General features: G+C 41.6%; 1 protein-coding gene across 1 annotated transcript in view; it reads right to left on the reverse strand.

Moving 5' to 3' along the window:
- Positions 1–6181: 6181 nt before the first annotated feature.
- The window catches only part of Ppp3cc (protein phosphatase 3 catalytic subunit gamma), a 61494-nt gene continuing 48228 nt past the window's right edge, over positions 6182–19447 (reverse strand). The window contains exons 10-13 of the mRNA XM_055609727.1: positions 12966–13044; positions 12330–12427; positions 7677–7706; positions 6182–6560 (exon numbers count right to left, since the gene is read on the reverse strand). Of these exons, the coding sequence (XP_055465702.1) occupies positions 6397–6560; positions 7677–7706; positions 12330–12427; positions 12966–13044 (371 nt within the window). The 3' untranslated portion in view covers positions 6182–6396. The remainder of the gene's footprint in view (positions 6561–7676; positions 7707–12329; positions 12428–12965; positions 13045–19447) is intronic.

Below are 19447 nucleotides of genomic sequence, written 5' to 3' on the forward strand. Positions count from 1 at the left end.
AATCATAATCTCTGGCTGCCTGCTTCTAATCATGTGCTCCTCACTCTGATAGTGAAACCCCTAAAACCAAAAGGATATTGAGGGTACTGGGGGAACTATGAAACGGGAGTGAAGGGAATGTGGCCAGGGACTTACAGGCAGGCAGAGTGCTTGGCTCTATTTCAGAGCTGCACAGAGGGATGGTCCATGTCCATGTCCTCGCTGCTTGATGTGAAACCACCTAGACTTGGCATGAAAGTGTTGACGATGCATAACCCTGGCTCAAACAAAGGTGTAATTTAGCACGTCTTGCCACAGTTGCTGAGGCATGAGGCCAAGGCCTCCCATGAGGGAATATGCTCCAAGTATCATCTTTACCTTTGTGACTGCATAGATGAAGGCAGCTAACACTGACCCCATTCACTTTGGCTGGCTAGATAGAGGCAGGGCAGCTCCCAAGTCCCAAAGTCATGTAGTTTCCTCTCTCAAACTGTCAACGGCACAGAGCCCCATTGTTAATACAGTTCATTGCTGGCATCCAAGATGAGAGCGTTGCACCTGTCCTTCAGCTGACCAGCTTTCTTCTCTATACACATCTGCTCTTTCTTACGGCTTTCCTATGAGCTTCTGGCCATGGCAAGAACTGAAAGGGATTTCTCCATGTGACCCAAACTCTCCTCAGTGTCTCACTGCGCCGTCCTGGCTGCTCTTTACACTGGTATAATGGACTACAGGAAAGATGGGACATCTCTCAGATGAGGTCAAATCCGACGGCTAAAACCTCAAACAATCTAGCAAACTGGAGACCCATACCCAACACTGAGCTCTAGGTCCACTCTTCCTCTGGATTTTTTTTTTCCTGCCCGGATAAAGAAAATTGAAAGCAAAACACCTGGGTTCCAATGTTACCGTAACAGCTAGGTTAAATACTGGGGTTCTAGAATGTTCCCTCAGCAAGTCTTTACTGGTTAGAAAATAATTTCCAACACAAACATGGAGCAGAAAAACATGATGATCATTAATATGAAGAACACTGAATTGTCAGTGTGAGGCAGGATTTCCCTAAACTAGTACAACGGGGTGGTCACTAAAGACTGGGCAGCATTGACTTATTTCTGTAATAGCACTGGCTCTCCAGGACTCGTCTGCCTCTGCCTCCTGAGTGCTGGGATTAGAGACGTGCACCACCACACTCCCAAGCCTTATTTCTCCTGTGTGTGAACCTTACAGATAGTTATAGATATGATGCAGTCAATACTTGGGAGAACAGTTAGAAGATTTACATAAAATGAGGCAAAGGGAAGGAATTTAGGCTTCCTCATTTGCAGACTAGAAAACTCTTGCACAATGGCTGGAGGAGCAGGAAACCCAGCAGTAGCTCACATGACTTTTCTTGTATATACCAGCTGCCTCAGATTTTGTGTTTGAAAGCCACAAAGAGAAAAAGAAAGTAAGGGATAATGCCAAGGCTTGAAAAGGCCTCAAAGCTACTTCATTTTTAGAAATCTTATCTTTACTCCTTAATGACATCAAATGACATTCTACTGACCAAACCAATAGAGGTTTTTCTTTTCCCATTCTGAAGTATTAGGAAATCATTCTTAAGTCATTAGGGCAAGAAACAAATGCTCACTAGTGAGAGAAACGTGCTCCATCGAATAGCAAAGCTATTCTGGAAGAAGAGAAAGGGCAATGAAAAAAGAAAGTGGTAGGTGGGAACAAGGCTGACATTCCCGGGCAGCCTGACGTCTCTGTTCCTAGGCGCTGAGCCACATCAAGCTCACCTGTTGTCGTGTGGCAAGTCACGTGTACTTTGATGGTCAATACCTAGTGGCAAAAGAGGTTATCTGTAGCCTTGAGATCGCAAAGAAAACCGACGCTGTTTACTTTGTAGCAGGCCATTAAGCAACCCCCACCACACACACACACGCACACACACACCAGGCATGCACATGTTATTCTGATTCTAATCACAACACAGAGATTAAAAAGGGATGTTCCCTTTGTATCTGACCAGTTTTCAAATTTTATTTAAAAGTTAGTCTTTGGTAAGTGTAAAGTCTCATATGTGTATATATATATTTAATCACAGCTGGGAAAGCAGTGTCTGTATGAAGTGTCCATTTTAAAATGGTGCTTCAGAAGTTTGCAAAGGAGTGCTCTGTCATTCCTAGAAAACTGCTGTAAGAAGGAGGTTACTGGGGCCAGAGAAGAAGGCTCAGTGCTTAAGAGCACTGGCTGCTTTTCCAAAGGACCCAAGTTCAATTCCTGGCACCCACATGCCAGCTCAACAACTGTCTGTAATTCCAGTTCTAGAGGACCTGGCACCCTCTCACAGACATGCAAGGGGAACATTCAATGTACATAAAAATAAATAGATTTTTTAAAAAGTTGGCTACTTTAATTTTTTTTTGAATGGGAGAAGTTTCTAAAAATGAAGGTTCCCATGTAACTAATGTGAAAACCGAACAAGAGGTTAGTGTTTTTGGCATCTTTAAAATGTAAGAGAAAGATGTAACAAAACCAACGCTGTAGAACTCTGACAGCAGTTAAAATGGATTTGTGGCCCTAAGCAGAAATAGCTGCCCAAGGGCAAACCTAAGGTAGGCCATCTAGGAAGAAAATTTGTTCAGATAAAATTTTAAAAGATGTCAAAAATTTCTAATGAAGTTTTTCTAGTGAAGAAACAGTAGCTATTGCAACATATTCCTATGGATGTCCAAATGGGCCTGACTCTGTGAACTATTTCTGGTTCCTATGGATTTGCAAAACATCTACCTCTGCCTGCTTATGGGGTCCTTAGTAGCGAGGGGACTCCACCAGTGGACTGTGTGTCATAATGCAGCCTACTGCAGGGCTCACTTTCGTGGGTGAGATTTCCAAAGAATGGATCGTTTCTACCCCTGGGATTTGGGGAGAGAAAAGCATAAGGCACAAAGCAATGGCAAACAGAGATGGTTGCTCAGGACTTTCCTTCCTCCTCTGAGATCTTTCTCAGTCCAGTTAAGACTTTGTCATCCTCCACAATGGCCTCTCCCTGCCTCCCATCAAGGCGGGGGCTCACCTAGCCCAGACTGGCCCTAAATTCATTTTTCTTTTTTTATAGATGTATTTTTATTTGTTCAGGGTCTGTGTGTGGTACTGGGAGTTGAACTCAGGGTTTTGCCCATACTAGGTAAATGCTATTCCACTGAGATAAACATTTTCAATAATTTTCTTTTTAGAAAATATTTTTAAAGAATTATTCATTATGTATGTAGTGCTCTGCCTGCATGTACACCTGCATGCACCAGGAGAGGGCACCAGATCTCATTATAGACGGTTGTGAGCCACCATGTGGTTGCTGGGAATTGAACTCAGGACCTTTAGAAGAGCAGCTTTTAACCTCTTAAGCTACCACCCTAGCTCCTAATTTTATTCTTTTAAAAGGATAAAATGTTTGTATGTGTGGGCTCATACATGTGTGGCCTCCGTTGGAGGCCAGATGGGAGCATCAGATCTCCTGGAACTGAAGTTACAGGCAATTCTGAGCCAAATGGCAAGGGTGCCAGGGATTGAACCTGAGTCCTAAGGAAGAGCAGCCAGTGCTCTTAACCACTGTGTCATCCTTCCAGCTACCATTTATAAATTTTTAAAACATTATTTTTTACATTTGCTTATTTTGTGAATGCATGCAGTAGTGCAGATGGAGAACTAGGGGACAAACCAGTAAGATTCTGTCATCTCCCTCCACCAATGGGTTCCAGGTATCTGATTCAGACCATCAGGCTTGAAGGTAAGTGTCTTCGCTGCTGAGCCCTCTCACTGAGCCCTTAGTATTGCTATTAGTGTCCATGACAGCAAGCTGTGCGTGCCATGGACAACTTCATGAGTCAGTTCTCTCCTTCCACCATTGGTTCCAGGGGTCAAACTCAGGTCACCCTGCTTGTGTGGCATGTGCTTTTCCCTGCTGAGCCATCTCATTGGCCCCTGGCCTTGAACCCTGATCTTCCTGCTCCACCTCCCTAGTGCTGGGCCTGTGGGCCTGTGTTCTCTCTTATTAACAAAACAAGCTATGCAGGAAGATTACAATTCCCCAAAATACTTTGATCTCTGTCATGAACAAACTGTAAAATACAGCAAAGATATTTTTAAAAAGCAGATGGAGGCTGGAAAGATGGTTCGGTGGTTTAGAGCACTTGTTAGAGTCTGGGGTTCAATCCCAGCACCTACGTGGTGGCTCACAATCATCTGTAACTCTGGTTCCAAGGCTTTGGATAGCCTGGACACAGTCTTCTGATCTTTCTATGCGTCAGGCACACGTCACACATACACACATTCAGGCAAAACACTCATAAGTCCAAAACAAAGAAAGCTCCACAGAGTCATGGTAACCTTTCATTTTCTTCATGAGAATCAGTTTTTTTTTTTTTGACAGCAAAAATTACACTGCTGTTTTTTTCTGCTTTCCTTGACCCTCCCAATGTGCTATATTATTACTGTGATACTTGCTTTAATGCTAGACCCCATCCCAAATGACATCAAAGAGTTCTACAGATCTAAGCTTTCCAAGTTTGATCAAGGGTGCCCACACTCCAACAGCCATTATAAAGCTCATCGGTGAGCTCTGTGACATGGCGCTGAGAGCAGTAACATGGCACCGAGTGCTGTGAAATGGCACCAAGTGCTGTGGCATGGTGCCCAGCACTGTGAGGTATTGCCCAGTGCTGTGACATAGCGCTTATCACCAGACTGAGCCAAAGATGAAGCCTAAGCTGTCCCATATCTTCTACTAGTTAGGGTATTTTTAAAAAGCTTAAAGCCCAACAAACCAGTCAGGAATAGTGGTGCATACCTGTGATGCCCACACTTTGAAGGCAAAGGCAGAGGATCAGGAGGTCAAGGACAGCCTCAGCTATACAGTAAGTCTGTAGTGGTGCATTCCTTTAGTCCTAGTACCTGCAAAGCAGAAAGAGTTGGAGCTCTGTGAGTTCAAGGCTGGCCTGGTCTGTTCCAGGCCAGCCAGGGTTACAAAGTGATACTCTTTTTTTTTTTTTTTTTTTTTTTTTTTAAGTGATACTCTTGTTTCAATAAATAAATAAATAAAAATCTAAAAGGCAATTATATATGAACCCCTAATTTGGGGTTTATGCTAATTAAGGATTCACAGTTCAGCCTAATGACCACTGAGAAATAAAGGTCAGGTGACTAGAAGCTAGTTTCCTAATTAACTCTAGGAGACCAGAAGCCTTTACTCATGTGATCCCTTTAGCAAGGTTCAGTTTACAAGCGACCCATTCTGCCATCTAATAAGTTTGTTTTAGATGTAGTGACAAGGCCAAACAGAAGGATGTGGGGCGGGGGGTGGGGGTGGGGAAACAGGTGCAATGCCTGATGTGACCACACAGAAGGGCCAGGACAGGTCTCAGTGCTCATGACCTGAGGGCATTCAAAAGACAGAAGTCAAGCTTCCTTTGCAGGTGGGTTCATCCGGGATTAAACTGAAAGTAAAGACTGGCAACTGTTGGAAATTTTCAAAATCTCCCATAAGCTTCTGAGGGGACTTGGTTACCAACTCTAAAAGAACCTCTCAGTATTATTTAAATTTTTTAATTAAATTTACTTGTTTATGTGTGTTCCACAGTGCTTGTGTGAAAGTCAGAGGATAATGGTTATGAATTGTTCCCTTCTTCCACCATGTGGATCCTGGACAAACTCATGTCACCAGGCTTGGCCACCTCACTGGCCCACCCTCATTATTACCTCATTAACTTTATTAGAACACATTAAGATGAATCGAGGACTGGAAGTATAGCTGGGTGGTGGAGTATTTTTGTAGCACATGTAAAGCATGAATTCAATCCTATATATCACAAACAAACAAAAACCAAGAGTCCAAAAGGGAGTAAATTGTTATGGATGCCAGTCCCATCTGGATCTTAAACTAGGCTTAGGTTGTTCTCCCTCAGAAGAACAGCAACTTCAGCCACTGAAATCTAAGTACAGAGCAGAAAGGGGAAAAAATGACAAGACACATTTGAGTTAGCAAAATTACAAGTCTTAAATGAAAGAAATCACCTCCTAAAATAAGAGAAGGGATAACTAGGGGTCTGACTCAGAAACCTATAGGGGAAGGTCCCCTCTATAGCACAGGACTTACACACTTAAACACACACACACACAGACAACAATCAGATCCATTTCTAAAATTAGGACAAGGGGGCAGGGAACAAAACAGAAGTACTTTTTATATATAGTGAACATAAATTAGAAGAATTTATAAAATTGTCATCTTTCTTACAGAATAAATGCGACTGAATTACAAATGCACTTCCAAGTTTAAGCTGTTCTCGTTGTTTCTGTTTCGTTTCCAAGAATAAATAAATATGATTTGTTTGCAGGGTTGGGGCCCATAGTGCTGCCCAGAGCGCTGAGTCATTACAGGGCTTTCTTTCTTTGGTCGCTCCTTCGCACTGCTTGTGAATGTACCGTCTTCGCTGGCCCATCAGGAAACACACCCTCTTTTCGGGGTGGCATTTTCTCATTAATTCGGTCTAGACCTCGGGCTTCTTCAAAAGTTCGGACCTTAAGTCCTTTCATGGCTGCAGAAAAACAGTAGAGAGGGTAGGAAGTGCTCAGGGAGGTGGGGCGTTAACACGTAAACCAAGTTTCCAAGCACACAGCAGTGGTGCTTGGACTCACAGGAAGGTGGCTACAAAGCACGTACGTATCTGCTGATAGGCAACATGTGATGCAATCAGCCTTGTCCACAAACACCACTTCCCAACAGGTCAGAGTGTGGGAGAAACTGTCCTAAGATAATAATTCTGGCAGAAGTAAACTTGACAAAAAGATTAGCTCTTAATCAGCCTCTACTCATCTGAAATAGTGTTTCTTATGAGAAACCTGCTCGATTCTAGAAAAAGATAATGCCAGGAGAGCACACCACAGCACGCAGGTCAGAGCCTTAAGCACAAACATCACACGAACCACACAGAAGTGACAAGAGAGCTATCTGCCCAAGACAGCTTTTTGTATTCACAGCCAGGAGCTGGACGTGGCTAAAAACCATCAGCACAGCTTCTAGATACCTCCCGTCCGAGTCAACTCTGACATTTCTTTCTTGTGGTATTGGGGATTGACCCACACAACCTAGGCAAACATTCTGCCACTGAGTTATGATTCCAGCCAGATTGAATTTTGCATTGTCGGGAAACAAAATTTCCCCTTGAATCACCTTATCTAATGAATTTACTAAATCTACAGTACAGGTTTACGAATTCCAATGGTTTTTTAATCTAAAAATTTGTAAGTCATGTGACTTGTGTCTCCATAAAAACCTTAGCTGGAATGCCTTAGGGCAACCTCAGAAATGAAGCATCTAAACTCTAGACTACTTTTGCCCCCACGCCTGCTAACCTTTTGAGTCTCTAGGTAAGGAAGCATGCTTATCTGACTTTCTTACTACACAAAAAAGAACCACTTAAATCATTACCAGCTGCACAAGCTTCAGCCATTACATAAAACTGATAGACTCAGAAAGGACAAAGGCTGCATGAAGGTCATCTGAGAAACGGGGTGACATGCGGCCACACTGAGGGCCACCCTCTTCTTTTCTGTCACAGTTCTGCAGATGCAAGTGAGTTTATTCATGCTGAAGAAGCTCTGAGGCTGGTGCACTGACAAAGGGGCATTCCAGCTGGGTAATGTGGCCATACCTTCCTGTGCCGTTGCCGCTTGTAGTGTGGCTGTGAGAAGGCAGAGCAATGCAGGCGAAAAAGGAGGACCAAGAAAGAATGAGTGAACCAACAGCGATGCTACCAGCACAGATATCCCAGGGGTCCACCTGCCCATAATCAGACAACCTCGAGAAGTTAGGGGGTTACCATAAGGGGCTGAAGGGGGGGTTGCACCTGAAGGGGGGGAAGACTCTAACGTCTCTAACATTTCTGTTGGCATAGGAATGCTGCTCTCTTCATTTGAAATAGCCAACTGCTAGTTTATGTCTTGTGATCATACATCAAAATGACTTGTCAAATCAGGTAATTTAATATCACAACTATGTTTGAGCTTTTAACTGCTCAGATTGTATCAAGTGAGCTGTTGCTGGGTCCTATTTAAACATCTTATTCAATCTTGCTTGTTACTGTTCTCAGATGACTGACACATGGTCCAACTGTCCTGAACCACATAATGATGATAATAACAACAGAATAGAGTAGTGCTTGAATAGCTCTCACATTTGGAAGGGGAGAAATAGGTTATAAGTGAGGTGGTCTAGGGGTGACCTCTAATTCATGTACCCATCTGAGGAGAGAGATATGGCAGAGGCTCACACTGACACCCCATTTGGTTTCTGTTGTTGTGCAGCAGAGCAGGTCAATTATTAAGAAAGCAATCTTCTCCCTCTCAGTGACAGATATGGAAGCAATTTAAAAGTGAGTACCAACAGGGAAACTTCTTCCTGCCATTCTTAGTTAAGCAGTAAAGCTGTAATACATGAAAAGGTTCTAGGGTACAGCCAGAAAGGTATCTGGATTCATTTGAATCCTGTCAACTCCTCCAATGCCAGTTTTCCTAAGGAAGGGAGGAAGACTACTCAGCAGCAAGACTACTGTGAGGCTTTACCAATTACTACAAAAAGGGGGAGAGCTTCAAAGCTACCTAACCTCCTACAGCAACATGAGAGCGGCATCTGGTAGCAAGCACTATTTGCCCTAGCCCATAGGAAGGCTTCTGTTAGTTCAAGCACTGCCACATCCTCCGTGACCTCAGATGGGCCTGAGAAGCCACACAAGGCAGTAACAGTGACTTCTCACAGAGCAGGGTGTGGTCCATGCAGCTGTAGGAAAGTAGAAGCCAAAGCTTTAGCTAAAATTGTATGGACAATGCCAGCCCCTTAGAGTTTGAATTTGTGTGGTGAAGTATGTACCAGCATCTCATTTTAAAAAAAAAAAAATTTTTTTTTTCTTTAGATTTACTTATTTCATGTATATGGGTATTTTGCCTGCATATAGGGAGATCAGTAGAGGGTGTCATATCCCCTGGAACTAGAGTTAACTAAATTGTAAACCATCATGTGGGTGTTGGGAACCAAATCCAGGTCCCCTGCAAGGAAAACAGGTGCCCTTAACTGTTGAGCCATCTGTACAGTCCTCCAGTATCGAATTTTTGGGGCCCTCATAGGACAGTTTGTTTGTTTGGTTGTTTTTTGTATTGGCTATTAGCCTATCAAGCTGTACAAAGAAAGGGTCATGGCAAAAAAAAAAAAAAAAAGAAAGAAAGAAAGAAAGAAAGAAAAACATTACAAAACTGTTTACTGACATATAGTTCCTATGCCATAGAGTATATAAGTCAATATTTTTGTTGCTTGTTTTGAGACAGGCTTTCACTATGCAGCCTTGGCTGTCCTGGAACTTACCCCAAAGTGTAGGCTAGCCTTGAGCATTCAGAGATCTGATTCTGCCACCATGTCTGGCAGAGCCAATGGTTTTGATGTACTTATAGCTGTACACTACACCCTCCATGATCCTCCAAATCAGCTCATTAGCCCCACTTCCCATTTCCCTTCCTCCTGTCTTCTTTTAGCCTTAGTCAACCACTGATCTACTCCTTGTCCCTGTAAATATGTACATGTGATAAGTGGAATCATGTAAAAGGTCTTTAGTGACAGCTTTCACTTGGCATGATGTGCTTCATGTTTGCTCACGCTGACACATGTGCATGTGTTTGTTGTGGCTATGTGCAATCCCACTGTATAAACTTTACTTTGTTATCCAGTGGATGGACACTGAAGTTGTATCCACTTTCAGGGTGTTCTGAAGAATGCCATTTGAGGCTCTTATTGAATGTGTGATGTATCAACACTGGTGTGCAAGTTTTGGTGAGGACACAGTTTATTCCTCTCAGGGAGGGGAAGGTGTAGGCTGGCGCTGCTGAATCTACGGCAACTCTATTTAGTCATTTGGAGAACTGCCAGAAATGTTTTCTCAAAAGTAGCCGTAGCATTTCAACAGCATATAAAGGACCCAATTTTTCTACAGTCTCATCAAAAAAGGTTTCAGGCACAGAGGCAAGAGCTCTATGATAGACACTTAAGCCCTTAGTAATATTTAAAAGAAAAAACAGTTTGAGGCGGAGTCTCATGTAGGCCAGGCCAGCCTTGAAACTTGCTTTGTAGCTGTACTCTGAACTCCTTCCTGCTCCTCCCATGTCTGCCACTCCAGTGCTGAGATTACACGTGTGTCACCACATCCAGGCATCCAGAGATCTGCCTGCCCCTGCCTCCAGAGTACTGGGCGGTGTGCACCACCACAGCCAGGCCTGACTTTTTTTTTTTTCAGACCTATATTGGTAATCACTGCCTATGGCTCTTAATTTCTTTTTTTAGATTTATTTTTATTTTATGTGTATGACTGTTTTTTTTTTTTTTCCTACTTGTACATATGTGTACCATTTGCATGGCTGGAGCCTGTGGAGATCAGAAAAAAGGTGTCAAATTCTCTGTTACTGAAGTTATGGATGGTTGTGAGCCACCATGTAGGTGCTGGGAACCAAATCTGGGTCCCCTGCAAGAGCAGCTAGTGTTTTTAACTGCTAAGCCACCTCTCCGGTCCCTTAAATGTTCCATTACATTATACTGTATACCTCTGTGTGCATACGTGTGTGTGTGTGTGTGTGTGTGTGTGTGTGTGTGTGTGTGCACGTGCATATAATGTACATTAAGGAGCATGCCACAGCACACATGTGGAAGTTTAAAAGTGCAGGGATCAGTTCTCTCCTTCCACCATGAGGGACTGAATGCAGGTCAAGTTTGGCAGTAAGCATCTTTTTTTACCCAGAGTCATCTGGCAGGCCCATAAAGTATATCCAATGCACCCTCAATCCAGTGGTTGTAGGAGTTTTAGTCCTGCATATACAACTGACCATATCTGCCTCCTACTACCTTCACGTCCTCTCTCTCTATTTGTTTGTTTAATAACTGCTATCACTGAAGTATAGTCAACCTAAGAAATGTTCAGGTTTTTTTTTTTTTTTTAATATAAAATACTTACCAACCTTTATTTTGTTAGTGGTGTGAGAATTTCTGTGAACAGTTCTGGTGAGGGTGTTTCAGGGTAACATGAGGTAACATGGGCTAAGAAAAAAAGAGTAATGTCTACAGAGGTTCCTTACTTGAAAACTTTTGAAAATTTATTGATCCACAAAGTTGCTTTAATCTAAAAAAAAAAAAAAAATTTTTTTTTTTTTTTTGCTAGGTCTTGTAAAAGCAAATCTACAAATCAAGGGCAGCAGGAACGTTTTATAGATTTGTTGACTTGAGATATATGTTTCTTCACACCTTTTTGGACTTGGTCCCAATATATTTTATGTCTCTTCATTCCTGGTTTGAATCAGAGTTCTAATTTAGGATTATGTATATGTTATTTCCAAAGCATGCAGAGCTCTCCAGGAATATCACCGACAGGAGCTGAGCCTGTGTTGTGACCCCAATGCAACAGGTCCAGTGGGTGAGCAACAGCCCACTATATCAATATAATACAGCTTATTCATTATCGGCAGGCAGGGGAGCTGCTTCTGGTTTGGGGTTATTATGATAAAACCACAGTAAATACCCTCATGCACACCATCTGGCAGACATGAATGCTAATTTCTTTTGCTTAGTCTTGGTATGGAACTGCAGGGTACAAATGTGTTTAGTTTTATTGCCTATCAACTGGCCAAAGTGGTTGAGTCTATTTATAAGCCCACTAGCCTGTATCTAATCCAGTCCTCCATAGATATACCAATATTTGATCTTATCAGATTTTAAAATTTCAACCATTCTTGTGGGTATGCAGGAGAATCTCACTATGCTTTAATATTCATCTTCCAGATGAGCAACTATGTTAGGCATCTTGCTGTCCATCTTGAAATCCTCTTTGGTGAAATAAACAGATAAAATCATTGGATTATATTTTCTTTTTTATTATTTGTTGTCTATTCTGAAACAAGGCCTTTGTCAGATATAGGTGGTGCAGAAATCTTCTCTGTGGCTTGCCTTTTACTTCTCTTAATTGTGTATTTTCACACAGATTATTTAATTTTAGCAACCTTTGTTGTCTTTTACGATCAGTATTTTCTATCTCTAATTAAAGACTTTGCCTACTCCAATGTCTGTTCTCCACACTTTTTCTGAATTTGTTTCTAACCTTTGCATTTAAATCACAATCTACTTTGAATTATTTTTTGTGTGTACAGGAGGTAGTAAGGGTCATGCTTACTGTCTCCCTGGGTAACTCTCCTTTGCTCTAGCACTAGGTTCTAAACAAAGTCACTGACCGCTGGTAACGGGGGTGCACCATTTTTAGGAAGGGCATCTTCATACTCACCATTCTCAATGGTATGCCTTCCTCCAGAGAGGACCCCCAATGGGAGTGTGCCTGTAGGAGTAAGACCCTTGAGGGTCAGCACTCTCTCACTCTCTTCCCTGCAAAGGAACATGGAAGCCCTGGTTAATGCCAGGGAGCCATGGCACAGCAAAGAGACACACCTGAAGGACAGCAACGGAAAAGCAGAGACAGATGAAGACAGGTCCCCCACCTTCATCAGACCCAGGTTTTCTACAACACTTCAGGTAGAAACAGTTAGCCAGTCCTTTTTCAACCACAGGCACTGGTAGCCACTTTATCCCACTTGACTTAACTGACAACATGTGAGCTAGGTCCTATTATAATCTCTAGTTTCTAGACAAGGAAACCTAGGACCTAGAGATTAAGCCCAAGACAACACAGCTAAGGAACGCCAGAATTTGAACATGGGGAATCTGGCTCTAAAATCCACACTGAATCTCTATATCTATGCAAACAAATGAAAGTTTTACAAACACTGTTACTTTTACATGAAGTCTGGTTCAACCTGCACTTAACCAGAAGTCTTGCAGTTCCAGCACCAGAAACACTACTCTAAAGCTAACTTTTAACATGCATTCTAAATGCCTTCATCCCACAATGTAGTGACAACCTTACCGAAGAACTGAATAGACCCGTGACATTTTCCCAATGGCTCTGACTTTATTCTTGATGATTTCTTTTCGATATGGAGCGCCTACTCGAAAAATACAAAGCACATGAGTTAAAGGGATGTGGTTAATAAGACAGCCTTTTTCAAATGGGAGATGGAATGTCTCGTATTTAAATTAAAGAGAAACTTAAAAAAAAGAATCAAAGTCTAATTAAAAAAAAAAAAACAATTAAAAATCCCGGGAAGTTTAAAGGAACAAGAGGAAAACAACAGGGGATTGAAATGAAGTAGAGAATGAATGAAAAGATCATGAAAAGACACTGAGTCATGTATGGGTAGCAAGAAGTTTTGTAGTTCTGAAATATTGAACACAGTGAAGAATGAAACACAAAGGCACAAACAAACCTCACAACGGCAAATCTACAAGCCAAGATCTCTTTTGAGAATGCTATGTGCCACCTTTGGATGCAGGGTCTGGTCTGCCAAAGGGAGCAGCTGTCCTGAATGTAGGAAAAGCCACTTTCACTCTACAATCTTCAGTACTCATACCAGTCGCTACGTGTTTCTTCAGAATATTGCTAACAACTGTGTCACACAGATTACAAGGATGGGCAAGGTATTTTAAAAAGCAACACTGAAAAATTTATGGAAGACTTTATGGCCTTTTCTTAAAGATTTAGGAAATAGCCCAAACATGAAAGGCAAGATCCAGACATATACCAGGCAACAACATCCAAAAGTCAAAGATACACAGGCTCTCCCTCCTTTCTCCCACCTCTCAGTTCTGCTGGATCAAACAACAGGTCCACAGAAAATAGCCACTCCCACCGAGAGGGAGGGTGGAAAGTCACGAGAAACCACTCAGCTACCAATTCAAAACGACTAACCAATCAATGGTGGCAAAGCAGACAGTGAGAGTTTAGCTTACAGCACATTTCAGTAGGGTACCTTTCGGAACGCTTGAAATGTTGTGATCTTCAGGGAGAAGAGACACCAAGAAATAAGGAGATGAAGACAGATACATGGAGGAGAATGCGAGTTTTCATGGAAGAGAGAAAAAAAAAATTCCAAGTTAAATACAAGGAGAGGAGCAGACTGTTAGCTGATCAGCTCTGAGACTGCCTGCTCTGCGAAAGCCAAATACAGACTCCTTTTTTGTCCTTTCTTCCATTTCTTAATGGTTTAACCTTTCACATTAATTTCCATCTATCTAATCTGACCACCGCCCCCCCCCCCAGCATGAAAATAACACAAAGATACTGTTTGTGGGACAACACAAAGAACAAAAACAATGGACAATAACAGTTTACAGATCTCTCAACAGGAACACTGCATTGCTGTTTGACTTGCTAGCACATCTCATTTTTCAGGAGACATTTTCCCTTTCATAGGTTTAAGCCTTCAGTACTTCAAATTTGTTTTGTGTCTTCTGTCTCTTGGAGTCTGATGATCTTTGGTGCTTGCTCATGATTAAGACAGGGTGGGAATCAAAAGCCTCCAGAGCTGGGAAAAGGCAGCTGATGGCTCTGAGCACTGCATGCTGGGCCTCTGATAGGGAAATGAGTTCTTTGTCATTTACAGTACAGATCCAGAACTCCTTTGGTCTTAGAGATCAGCCTCCAGACTTAGAGAACAGATAGGTATCCCTTGGCAAATAGGGTTTTAAGAGCTTTTTCAAAGGTTTTCATCTATTTTACTTAGGTGAGTTCAGTGTCCCTGCCTACTTCTCTATTCCCAGTTCTAGAACCGGGTAATGACATTCAGCATCCCCTAGTACTCAATAGGACTTTAGTGTTCCCAACTCAACTAAGTGAATATACTAATGCATTTAACAAACAGTGCTATCTTGTTCCATTCCTAAACAGACCTTCACATTTGATATATCATTCTTAGAGCAGGAAAAGATCTTTGGGGGTTTTTTCTTTATATTAATTTTTTACATTCCTACAAAGGAGCAGGTCTTATCCTGGCATTTTTGTACATGTGTTGTTATGTGTCTTTTAAACCGCTGCCCTCCCCACTGTTCTCCTCTCATTAATTTGTTTACAAAAGTTCTCTTGACTCCATTTGTAGGCATGTAACTTTTACCTTTTTACTAAGAAGCATAATGAGTTTTCTGTGTTTATACAAAGCAAATTAGCTACTTACATGATTTGTTAAAAAGCACACGCCTATAAAACCAGTCACCCAGGGCAATACCCATACCCCAAACCCACAGTACTTCTGACATCTGCAGCCTCTTCTTCTAAAGGGCATCACTCTTTTGCTTTTCACTAGGATAATTTTCCTCCTCTTCTTTTCAGTTTTATCATGTATGAATATATCAATATGCACTTCAGTTTTTAATGTTTTTTAAGTTACATTTATTTATCCTCTCTTTGTATGCACACTCAGGGAGTGGAGGTCAGAAGACAAGTTAACAGGAGTTGTTTCTTTTCTTTTCTTCCACCTTATGGGTCCTGGGCATTGAACTAAGGCCTCAGGCCTGGCAGCAGGTACCTTAACACACTGAATCATCTCACTGACCCAGTTTTCAGGTTTTGAGTTTCATATAGTTAGACAGTTAATCATTGGGAGTGGGGGAGGTCAGGCTTATTTCATTCACATTATGCTTATAAGACTCACTCAAATTTCACTGTGGCCCATTTTATTTTCACATACTGTTCTACTGCAGCACTATGTTTTGAGACAGTTTCTTTACATAGCGCCTGCCTCTGCTTCCCAAGTGCCGGGATTAAAGGTATGTGGTACCATGCCTGGTCCGCTATGCCATAATTTACCACCTGAACAGCAATAATTATTTGGGTTGTTTCTAACTTTTGCTATTGCATATAAGGCTCTTGTATGTATATCTGTATCTATCTTTGGTGTACAGATGCACATGTTCAGGCATGTTCCTGGGATATTAGAATGCTCCAGAGCATGGGTATGTTCAACTTCAATAACAGGTTAGCACTGTCTGTTAGAATGGGAACTACAAAATTTTACTTCTTGTGTGAACAGTCTTATTATTTCATGTCCTGGCTAACTCATCTTTAATTCTGGCCAATCTGGTAAGTATGAAGTATTAACCCATTATGATTTTAATTGCCATTTTCATGTTTTCTAAGGTGATTGAATATCTTTTCATGTTTTTGTTAGCCGTTAGGAATTTCACTTTGTGGTGTGCCTACTCATACTCCGTCATCGTAATTGGCGGTAATTCAGGTTTTTTGCCAATGGGCAATTTATTGGTTGTCCTGCAAATATCCTGTCCTGGGAAGCTGGCTTTTTTATATGCTCAACCGAGTTTTTGAATAAACAAAAGTTCTTACCTTTATTTTATTTTTAAAAAGAATTTGTACTTTATGTGTCTTGAGTGTTTTACCTCCTAGCTTTACCACATGCATGTAGTGCCTTCAGAGGCCAGAGAGAGCTTCAGATAAGGCCCCTGGAGCCAGAGTTGGCAGCAGCCACATGGGTGAAAAAGCTGCAATTGCTTTTGGTCACTGAGCTATCTCTCTAGTCCCAGCTTTTGCTTTTAATTTATTAATAATTTTCTAGGTGTCTAGTATTTTTTGCATCCTGTTTAAAGGTTTTTTTTTCCATTGCAAGGTTATCAAGGTAATTCTACACTATAAACACTACAATTTTCATTGTTTTACATTTCATTTTTTAAAAAAATTTTGCTGTTTGTTTGTTGAGACAGGGGCTCTCTATGAAACTCAGATTAGCCTTGGCTGGCCTCAACCTCTGGTTTTCTTGCCACAGTCCTGAGTGCTGGAATGACAGGTGCTCATCACCACCTTGCTCTTATTTGCCTGTTTGTTGCTGTGCTAGTGATGCTAGAGCATCAGCCCAGGACTTCACAATACTGGGAAAGTGCTCCACTGCAGAGCCTCAGCCTCCCTGGCCTTGTATATCTCAGTGAAATATAAAGCCACAAAAACAGGTATTTTGGATCCACAAGAAAAATTCCATGCGGGTTTATTTTTTTCAAAAGTGGGTGTCCACAAAGCATTTATTTAAAATGCTGTGATTAGTCAGGTATGGTGGCACATACCTTTAATCCCAGAGCTGATGGATCTTAGTGAGTTCAAGGCCAGCCTGGACTATGTAATGAGTTCCAAGAAAGCAAGGACTATACACTGAGTGAGACCTTGTCTCAAACAAAGAAACAAGTAAGCAAACAAGGAAACAAAGTCATTCTATAATATCACCTCCAATAAAAATCAACTATCCATAGATGTGTGGCTAAATTCAGTATTTTCTATTCTGTTCAATGTGTATCTATCTTTGAATTAATCATTTTAATTACTGTAGCTTTACAGTAAATCTTGACATATATAGAGCAAGCCCCTCTTCCTATTCTTTAAGCCTTGAACTATTTCCCTATGAAGTTTAGAATCAGTCAAGGCTAAGTGATTGTACTGGCTAGTTTTATGTCACCTTGACACAAGCTGGAGTCATGAGAGAGGAGGGAGCCTCTATAAAATGTCCCTATAAAATCAGCTTGTAAGACATTCTGTAAATTAGTGATTTACCACACTCTGGGTGGTACCATCCCTAGGCTGGTGGTTCTGGGTGCTATAAAAAAAAGCAAGCTCAACAAGCCATGAGGAGCAGGCCAGTAAGCAGCACCCCTCCATGGCCTCTGCATCAGCTCCTGCCTCCTGGTCCCTCCCTGTCTGAGTTACTGCCCTGACTTCCTGCAGTGATGAACAGTGATGTGGAGCATAAGCTGAGTAAACCCTTTGCTCCTCATATTTTTTTGGTCATGGTGTTTCATCACAGCAACAGTGACCATAAGCCAGAGGTGCTTTTGTTACTCTACAACCCTTTGCCCTTGCACTTTATCAATACACCTGTTTTCTTAAACTATGGTTAGATGTACATTCTCTTCTGTTTTGTTTATTTTCATTTCATTTTTCCTATAACTTTAAAGTTCTCAGTGGCAGGCTCTTTGATCACCTCCCCCTGGGGGGCACAGCCTTGCCAGGCCACAGAGGAAGATGATGCAGTGAGTCCTGATGAGACCTGATAGGCTAGGGTCAGATAGAAGGGGAGGATGACCTCCTCTATCAGTAGACTTGGAGAGGGCTATGGGAGAAGAGAGAGAAAGGGTGGTTTTGGGAGGAGACGAAGGAGGAGCCGGGATACAAAGTGAATAAATTGTAATAAATAATAATTTTAAAGAGTCAGTAAACAAAAAAATGACTTACAACATTGAGGGGGAAAAGTTATATAACAAACTATTTTCTTCCAGCTGAACCTAGAAACTGCACTATGAATCTATTGCTTACTGAAGTAGAATGCTGAAGGCTGGAGCTATAGCTCAGAAGAACACTGGTTTGTTATGTGTGATCAGAATTGATAGTCCTGCATACATTTTTAAATCTATTTACCACAGTATTGTTTTTATATTCCACTACTATTAGCATATGATTTATTCAGTCCAACAGAAATCATGCACACATAGTTTATGCAATGTTCTTCATTCTGTCCTGAGTTTCTAAACTTCTTTATAGTATTTTCCTTCTTAAATACTATCCTTTAGAATTTAATTTAGTATACATCTTCTGCTAATTCTCTTAGTAAAAAAAAAAAAAAATGTAAGGACTGGGGAGGTATTATAAATACTTATTTCACCTTTATTGATAAAATAGTTTTTTAATGAGTGTAAGATTCACTCAGGGCATTAATTTTCAGCACCTCGAGTGTTACTCCAAACCCCTGCTTTGCTGTTTCCTCAAAGAACCTGCCTGTACAGCTGCAGCTGCTTTCGGACCCATCTTCCATCACTACAAGTGGCCAGGAGTTGTTCTTAGTGTGCACGCTGCTTTGTGAAGGGTCCCTCAGTTACAGCTCAGTGTCCTCTCAGCTCCTGGAATTTTCTCGGTACTGCAGGCCCACATCTGCTGGGCCTGTTGGTGGGATGTTCTCAGTCTCTCCGCTGTCCTTGCACTTCCCTTGTCGCGCATCAGTTCCTCTCACTCCGCCCTGCCTTCCCGGTCACCGTCTGCCTGGCAGGCACTTCATCAAATTTGCTCATTTGTTATCTTATTTCCATCTTATAATTTCACTTTTGATACTTTATCAAATCTACTACATCCCTTCTTGTGATTTACAGTTCTCTACCAACATTTTCAACTGGGGCTTTTAAGTTCTTAAAGAAATTAAGCCAGGGATTAAGCTCTGGAGGCTGAGGCAGGCGGACCTCTGTGAGTTCCAAGCCAGCCTGGTCTACAGAGTGAGTTCCAAACTAGCCAATCTAACAAATAACAAGTTACATTGTTTTTTTTTTTTTTTTTTTTTTTTTTTTGTTATTGTTTTTGTTTTGTTTTAAGTTTGACCTGAGGAAGCCAATGTCTGTAGACTATGGAGGGCCTGTATTTAATTTCTGCTGCTTCTGAAATTTCTTTGTGACAGTCTCATTATGCATCTCTGGCTAGCCTAGAACTTCTACACACACACACACACACACACACACACACACACACACACACAC

The sequence above is a fragment of the Psammomys obesus genome, unplaced genomic scaffold (assembly GCF_907164565.1).
Source record: "Psammomys obesus unplaced genomic scaffold, mPsaObe1.curated_primary_1811, whole genome shotgun sequence".
Lineage (NCBI taxonomy): Eukaryota > Metazoa > Chordata > Mammalia > Rodentia > Muridae > Psammomys > Psammomys obesus.